The sequence below is a fragment of the Mus pahari genome, chromosome 1, assembly GCF_900095145.1.
Source record: "Mus pahari chromosome 1, PAHARI_EIJ_v1.1, whole genome shotgun sequence".
NCBI classification, from domain to species: Eukaryota; Metazoa; Chordata; class Mammalia; order Rodentia; family Muridae; genus Mus; species Mus pahari.
Window position 1 is genome coordinate 117,125,165 of NC_034590.1, and position 7,939 is coordinate 117,133,103.

At 52.9% G+C, this 7,939-nt stretch overlaps 2 protein-coding genes across 2 annotated transcripts; both read right to left on the bottom strand.

Annotated features, from left to right (window-relative positions):
• Fam89b (family with sequence similarity 89 member B) lies at positions 1 to 2,120 on the bottom strand. The gene is made up of 2 exons (XM_021202334.2): positions 1,162 to 2,120; positions 1 to 791 (listed from the first exon to the last, which is right to left on the bottom strand). Exons 1-2 carry the CDS (start codon positions 1,450 to 1,452, stop codon positions 513 to 515), a joined length of 570 nt encoding a protein of 189 aa, XP_021057993.1. The 5' UTR covers positions 1,453 to 2,120; the 3' UTR covers positions 1 to 512.
• A 100-nt stretch (positions 2,121 to 2,220) lies between these two features.
• Positions 2,221 to 3,633, bottom strand: Znrd2 (zinc ribbon domain containing 2). The gene is made up of 4 exons (XM_021211831.1): positions 3,583 to 3,633; positions 3,351 to 3,502; positions 3,154 to 3,238; positions 2,221 to 2,627 (listed from the first exon to the last, which is right to left on the bottom strand). Exons 1-4 carry the CDS (start codon positions 3,599 to 3,601, stop codon positions 2,284 to 2,286), a joined length of 600 nt encoding a protein of 199 aa, XP_021067490.1. The 5' UTR covers positions 3,602 to 3,633; the 3' UTR covers positions 2,221 to 2,283.
• Between the last annotated feature and the right edge of the window lie 4,306 nt (positions 3,634 to 7,939).

Consider the following 7,939-nt stretch of genomic DNA (forward strand, 5'->3'; position numbering starts at 1 on the left):
TACAATGCTGAAATTATTTATTTTCCCGCCCAGGAACTGACCGCTAAACTTAAATATCCAGCATAAAGACCTTGGCCTTTCTGGTCGTGGGTGGCTACAGAGGTGGGTTCTGGAGCCCTTGTCCCAGGCAGTGAAACCCTGGGGCCACAGGTAGGGATGCCTCTGAGCCAGCAGCTGCAAGAGGCAGCAAAAGACAAAAAAAAAAAAAAGAGATGGAAGCTAGGCACTCATCCCAGTCCCAGAGATGCGAACGGGATTGTAAGACGCTTTGGGCCCCACAATCAGACTAAGGGCAGGCCAAGCTAGGGTGCACACATGTGGGAGAAGTGGAAGCCCAGGACACTGGGCACAGGCTGCAATCTTGACCGCTTTGCCTGCTGGGTATAATGCCTTGCCCTCCTGAAGTGAGGTGAGGTGGTACCGGTAAAAGAGCAGGCACTGTCGACTAAGGACTTGCTGAAGGGCAAGTTTTGAGCTTTTTGTATGGGTGCGTTCCTATCCACCTCAGCTTTTCAAAGGCTGATTTGGAAGGCATCCTGCAACCACTGGTCACGGGCATTGTGAGTCTGGGGTACGGTGAGGGGTGGAGGGTCTGGGGGCAAGCTGGCATCAGGAGGCTCCTCATCATCAGACAGGCCGGCATCAGGTGGGTAGGAGCTATCCGAGTGCAGAGAAGATGACAGGTCCTGGCACAAGCTCAGGTCTTGGCACAGATGCTTGTAGTCCTGGATCGACTCATACAGGCCCCACAGCTGGCACAGCAGGGACATATCCAGCTGTCGCAGCCCCACCTGCAGACAACTGACAGTGGGCTGGAGTTGGGGGTCCGGGCCACCCCCAGAATCCCCACCGTGGGCGACAACCCTATCCTATCTTCCTGCACCTTTAAGTGAAAGTTCTAAGAACAGATGGTACTTGCCAACTGTGAATCCTTCCAGCCAGTCCTTGGGCCTCATTTACACAATGGGGTAACATTGTCCAGCAGGATGAAATCAGGCAAGTTTTTAAAAATGCAACAATTGCTACACATTACTATCAGTGCTGTCCTAAAGCCCCGTGACCTGACGCTTCCTGCTGGACCTGAGATGAGGAAGCGGATCCCAGACTTATCTCTGCCCTCTCTTCAGAGCTACTACCCTGGCGGGCCGCCCACCTACTCACCATCTCCTTACGCAGCGCGGCTAGTGCAGAATCGAGGTTTACCGGGCGGCGCGGGCCCGCTGCAGAGCCTGAGTTGGCAGATCCCGCGGCGTGGCGAGGACCATCCGGGGCGCGGGCGGCACGACTCAGTTCGTCGTGGATGCGGCTCCGTTGGCTGTAGACACGCTCCAGCTCCCTCCACGAGCCCCCACTAGCGTTAAGAAGGCCGCTGAGGCCGCGCGGTAGCGGCGGGAGCCCGGCCAGAGCACAGCCCGCGCTGCCCGGCGCCTCAGTCGCAGGCAGCCCGTTCATAGCCAGGCCGGCGCGGACCACGATGCCGCCTGCAACCCTCTTATGTTTTCGGCGGGCTGCTGCCCAGACCAGCTCCCCGTGGCCCGGCCTCTGGAGCGAGCCCAGCCGCCGCCCGCAGGCCGTGCTTTGTTCCGTCCCAGACTCCTCCGACTCCGCCTATGCTCCACCCTCTCTGCATGGGCGGGGCCTCTCTTAACGCGGCGATGACCCTGGAGCTGAAAAACCCATCAAAGAACTAGATGGGACAGGGGAGAAACGGTTCTTTGGCGACTTTTTGCTGCCTCATTCCTACACAAAGTGTCCTACACGATTCCTCTCCCAAGCAAAGGATTCTAAAACCATGGGGTTGCGGGAGACCAGAGAGTGGGCTAGGACGGTAAGACTGTGCCTGGCTCTTAAAGCGCATCACTGCCCTCCCCCACAATTTGTCAACATCCTAGAGGCCATAAGATGGAGAAAGATGGTAGAATCAAAATGGCCAAAGGAAGGAAAGGAAGCCACCGTGGAGACTGAAACTGAAATGGCACTCAGGTCCAGAAGGTGGAGAAAGGGGGTATTGGGTCAGAGACAATGATTAGTGGCCCAGCCTTTGAGGAAGAGACTGAGGTCACTCCTTGGAATAAGGTGTCACTTATCCCCTTGTCCTGAAGGCAAAACCTCACCATTCAGGTAGAAAAGACCATGGAAAAGGTGAGATGCCAAAAGCAAGGAATGTCGAGTAGAACTGGGGCTCGCATGCACACTCAGAACCAAGAAAGAACAAACCACGCGGAGGAAAAGCTGTTTTTCTAGAGGGTTTTTCTCAGGGGAACAGGGATGAGGATAGAGGTCTCAGTGATCCAGCTGCTTCAGGCTGCCCAGGGCCTCAGCGCAAGCCCGGATAAGCCCACAGAGCTGGATACTAGTCTCCAGGGAGGTGCTAGAGCCCAGCTCAACTGACGCCCAGGTTAGCTTCTGCAGGAGGGCCGTCTGTGTGGAAGCCACCGCGTCCGCTTTTGGAGGCGCGGCAGGAAGAGGCAGCGCCTGGGCTGCCTTGAGCCCGGCTGCAGCGCCTTCACAGTGCTCTGGACGGGGTACCGGTGGCTGGGATGGGGGCCGAGAGCTCGAAGCAGGCTCTGTAGTTGAGGCCAGCTGGTGTTCCCGAGCTTGAGAGAGGGCCGCCTGTGCATTCAGTACTAAAACAAGAAAGAGGTGGAAGAATGAGGATGCCCCGTCTGTCTCTCCCGAGTCATGTGCTTTTTACCGATGCCCCCGTGCTGCTGGCGTTTTCTGCCTAAGCCAATCCGTCTCATCTCTACTCTTCTTTTTCCTTACACACGCCTGCCAAACATTGCCCCACTGAGTTACACTTGAGAACCAGCTGCTTGACAGTTGGCCTGGCCTCATTTATGCATCAAGTCTATGCCTGTAAACTGGGACCCGTACTTCAGCGGTAAAAAGCCTGTCCCACATGCTCAAGGACCCGGGGTTGAACATCCACTCTACCCGTGGGGATGACTATTTAGCTCGGACTCTCCAACCACAGTGTCAGAAACAAAAGGCTGATGGTTTTTCTTGAATGAAACACCTCTCTCGGGCTGAAGCGAGAAGGCACCTTAATGCCACAGCACGCAGGAATTACCACTGTCACCTCCCAGGCTCACAGTTCCTCGGCAGCTATCGTCACGTTCTTCTCCCCACAGTGCACACTCGGACCCTCACCCGGGTTATCTTTGTCCACGTCTGAGTCGAGCTCCTGACAAGCCACGCAGTAGATTTTCCGCTGTTTATCTTGCAGGAGGATCGTCTGGGGACCAGAAAGGACATGGACATAGGTGAGCCGGAGAGACAGGGTCCACAGAAGAGGGAGCTGAGGAAAGGTCGTGCGGCCCGGTCCGCGGCCCCATCACTCGCCTCACCCCGCAGTCGGCGCACGTGTCGCCCAGCATGCGGTAACCACGGAGCAGGTAGTCCCCCATCAGACGGGAGATGCGATCCTGCCGCTCCCGTCGCGCCTGCAGCACCTTCGTCTCAGCTTCAGTCGGAGGCTCCCAGGTGAAATCGTCGACATCTGGAGAAGACAGGCACAGGAGATGGAGCGAGCGGCCTCCCGCACCCCACGGCCACAGCCCAAGCATCCCAAGCGCATACCTGCACCGTTCAAGGCCATGTTGCCGTGGTCACTGCTGGGCTCACCGGAAGTGATCCAAATAAGACGCGCCCCCACTACGGTCCCGCCTCCCACATGTGGTAGCTGAGGGCGGAAGTGACGTTTACACGGTCTTCCTGGCGCTTTACTCAAAGGGGGGCGTGTCTGCTGCACGTTTGACCCTGACCTACGGGCTCCGCTGGTAGCCAGAGCTATGGATGGGTACCGCCGTCTCCCTGGTAACTCTTAAGTACTCGGGTGTGGCTTTTCAGAGTCTCCATTTAAACTTGCCGCAGATAAAGTGGCCCTTTGGTCTGTGAAATACCCGATTCCCTCGGGGTTGTCTTTCCACACAGGTAGAGCAGGAGGTAGGCAGGACCATGACATCTGCCCAACAGTCACTGCAATAAGTCACTTATTCTCTTAGTCTTTTAGATTAGGCTAGCTACACTGAGGTAGTTTTCTGCCTGTTTCAACACTCCTCCCTGTCTGCATGTTGGGTGTCATCTGTCCACCTTCTACCAATGTCTAGAACTGATGTAAGCCTGCTGCCTTAGGACTACTATTGCTGGGATTAACACCATGACCAAAAATAACTTGGGGAGGAAAAGGTTTGTTTCACTCACAGTTCCATTTAACATGCTCATCAAAAGCAGTGAGGGCAGAAACTCAAGCAGGGCAGGAAGCTGGAGGCAGGAGCTGATACTGAAGCCATGGAGGGCTACTGCTTCCTGGCTTGCTCCTCATGGCTTGCTCAGCCTGCTTTGTTACAGAACCCAAGAGCAGCAGCCCAAGGCTGACCACACCTACCACGGGTTTGACCCTCCCCCATTGATCACTGATGAGAAAGTGCTCAACAAGAGGGCCCACTGGATTTTTTTTTTTTTTTTTTTTTTTTTTTTTTTTTTTTGGTTTTTCAAGACAGGGTTTCTCTGTGTAGCCCTGGTTGTCCTGGACCTCACTCTGTAGACCAGGCTGGCCTCGAACTCAGAAATCCGCCTGTCTCTGCCTCCCGAGTGCTGGGATTCAAGGTGTGCGCCACCACGCCCGGCTTCCTGGCTCAGTTCTTAACAGCACTAATGGCTCTTGAGGACATGGGTTCAGTGCCCACATTCCACATGATGTCTCACACCAGGCAGAACTGCAGTTCCAAGGGATCACACACCCTCTTCTGATCTCTAAGGGCATCAGACATGCACATAGCGTACAGGTTTGCATACAGCAAAACATACACAAACATAAAAATAAATATAGCTAGGCGTGGTGGCACATGTCTTTAATCCCATTACTCAGGAGGCAGAGGCAGGTAGGTTTCTGTGAGAACAAAGAAAAATGGCACAGTGTAGTATGTGAGTCACACACTTTTGCAGTGTGAAGTAGAGAATGTCAGTAGCAGAGCCCTTCCAACAACTTACGGCTATAGACAACAGCGTTTTACGCTACCCGGGAGTTGTGTGTCACTAAAGTAGATGCTTACTCTCTGGAGAGGCTGCGTGGGGCTTCTGATCTTAAGTCACTGTTGTTGGCTCTTCTGGGACTGTCTCCATTTCTGCCTGATCTGTCACTGTAGCAAACAGAAAACATTATCAGTTGTCACGCTGTAAACACAAACACCCTAAGCCTCTGATGCCCAGGCTACCACCGGTCCAACTGGTGACATTTCCCAGACATTGATGCTGTGAGGAGGGAGCCACAGGATACCTTACATTATCACGCCAGAGATATTGAAGGCGCAGTAAGCACCTCAGGTCCCATTGACAGGCTGCGACGCTAACTCGAAGAACCACGGTGGAGTGACCGCGGTGGAGTGACCGCGGTGGAGTGACCGCGGTGGAGTGGTTTTATTGCGGCACCGTTTGCCAACTCTAACGACGCCACTGCAGTTCCTGAGATGAGTCTGTGCCGTTGAACATGCCCTTCACAGCTAACAGTGGCGGCCTTTTACCCCCAAATTCTCTCAATGATAGCTGATAACAACAGCCTGTTGTTGCTGTGTGCTACCGTGTTGCTGAGAGCTGAAATGACTTCCTCAGATCAACTCAAAAAGATTTTTAGGGGCCGGAGAGATGGCTCAGTGGTTAAGAGTACTGGCTGCTCTTCCAGGGGTCCTGAGTTCAAGGACTTCTGGTCCTTGGTTTCAGCAACCACATGGCAGCTCATAATCTTTTATAACGGGATCTGATGCCCTCTTCTGGCATGCACTATGTATGCACATAGAACACTCCTACATGAATAGTGAAGCACTCTCACCTCTGCGTTTAACTGTGCCAAGGAAAGGACTCCTCTCGGCCACATCCTTTGTAAAGATCATACTGAGAAATGTGTAGATTGAGCTGGAGCAATTTGGAAAATTCCAGGCTTTACACACACCATTCCAGGACATGGCACTTCACACTCACAGTGGTCTCTGGCCAGTCTCAGCTGGAATCAAACGAATGCCTCAGAGATTTGAGCTTAGTGCTGAACCAGATCATCAGGACTCCCTTGTTGGACCAACATGGGCTCTGGGTCATGGGTATAACGGCTGGGCTATTTTGTACTCCTCTCTCTTTGAGTCCCTCAACTGTGAGGATTCTAATACACATGCCCTTATCTTCTCCTACCTGACTCTCCCAGTTGAATTGTCTGGGGTGGGGGTGCTTGGGTTAAATGTGGAATTCATGAGCCAAGAGTTTAAAGTTCATATAAACTCTTGGATGGCCAAGAGTTTAAAGCTAATGAGTTCCAGGCTAGCCTGGGCTACGTAGTAAGATGCTGTTTCAAGGGAGGGGGGAGAATTAATGGGTTTTGTGAGAGATCAAGGAAGGAAACACCCATGTCACCATGTCATATGGGTGGTAAGTAAGGAAAGACATCAATGGGCTCTTTTCCCTAACCCCTTACCCTTGGATCCCTCCTTACCAACTGCTCCTAAAATTGTCAGAAATTCAATAGATTTAACCAGTTTCTGGATCTGTTCTTCATCTCTAGATAGTTGATTGGCTGCTGTTCTAAGAAACCTTCCAGGGAGGTGAGCAACAGCAGTTTTCCACAGAAGAGTCATCGGGTCAGCTTCAAGTCAGTGTCCAAGGGAAGCGATGCCGCTCTGGGTCTGAGTTCTCACCAGCAGACGTTTCCTGTGTGTGAGGCATGAGAGGAGTGCGGTGGCAGACACTCCCAGTACATCACGTATGGAGAGGGCTGGGGCTGTGGCTCAGCTGCGGAGCACTCACCCAGGATGCTGGGGATGTGGCTCAGCTACGGAGCACTCTCCCAGGATGTTGAGGCTTTGGGTCCAACCCACAAGAAGGATGGGAACAGGCTGGTGAGATGGCTGAGTGGGTAAGAGCACCCGACTACTCTTCCAAAGGTCCGGAGTTCAAATCCCAGCAACCACATGGTGGCTAACAACCATCCTTAACAAGATCTGACTCCCTCTTCTGGAGTGTCTGAAGACAGCTACAGTGTACTTACATATAATAAATAAATAAATAAAATCTTTAAAAGCCCCCCCCCAAAAAAAAGAAGACTGGGAACATGAAGTTCATCAAACCCTGTCAGCACTCATCATCCTAGGAGCCACAGGAAGTGTCACAGCTGAGCTAGCCAGGCATGCTGTGATCACAGCACTCAGGAGGCCAAGGCAGGAGGAATGATTTGAGTTCAAAGCCAGTCAGCTACATTGTGCAACCCTAGCTCAGAATATTAAAAAAAAAAAAAATGGCTGAGAATGTGACTCCGTGGTACCCTGCTTCCCTACTACATCCCGAGCCTAGATTAGACCCAGGCATCACCAAAGCCCATCACCAACAGAGTGGCAGAGACATTCAGGGCACTGTCTTTGGAGAGAGACCCTCAGGGCACAGTTGTCCCCCCACAGGTCTCTGTGCCACCCCTTCTCTATAGACTTGCTGAGCCGCCAAGAGTGAGGGCACATGCCTTTAGTCCAGCACACAGAAAGCCGAGGAAGGGGGACTGACCTGACCTACGTACTGACTTCCTGGACAGCCAGGACAGTGAGACCTTGTCTCAAAAAAAAAAAAAAAAAAAAAAAAAACCCGATGAGCAGCCCCTTCTCTGTCACCCACATACCATCCCAGAACTGAGTGTTTCCTGAGAGTCCAGAAGCTTGGCAGGGACAGAGCCCGTCCTGTTGAATGGTCCAAGTACCACCCAGCTCATTGTAGCTCACAGCCATCTGTGGTACCAGGGGTACAGGAGATCCAGTGACCTCTTCTGGCCTCTGAAAGGACCAGCTATGCACATAGTGCACAGACATACCTGCACATACAACATGCACATATAAAATAAATATGCCAAAGCATGAAGGTCTGTGTCTTTAATCGGAGCACTTGGAAGGCAGAGGCAGGTGGATCTCTG

What these genes read in the sequence shown, in the direction of transcription:
- Znrd2 (XM_021211831.1), bottom strand. An exon ending in ACACGTGCGCCGACTGCGGG is followed by an intron (nt 3,239 to 3,350) that starts GTGAGGCGAGTG and finishes TCTGGTCCCCAG; the next exon opens with ACGATCCTCCTGCAAGATAA. An exon ending in CGTGGACAAAGATAACCCGG is followed by an intron (nt 2,628 to 3,153) that starts GTGAGGGTCCGA and finishes TTCTTGTTTTAG; the next exon opens with TACTGAATGCACAGGCGGCC.
- Fam89b (XM_021202334.2), bottom strand. Translation starts at nt 1,452, where the DNA reads ATGAACGGGCTGCCTGCGACTGAGGCGCCGGGCAGCGCGGGCTGTGCT. An exon ending in CCGCGCTGCGTAAGGAGATG is followed by an intron (nt 792 to 1,161) that starts GTGAGTAGGTGG and finishes AGTTGTCTGCAG; the next exon opens with GTGGGGCTGCGACAGCTGGA.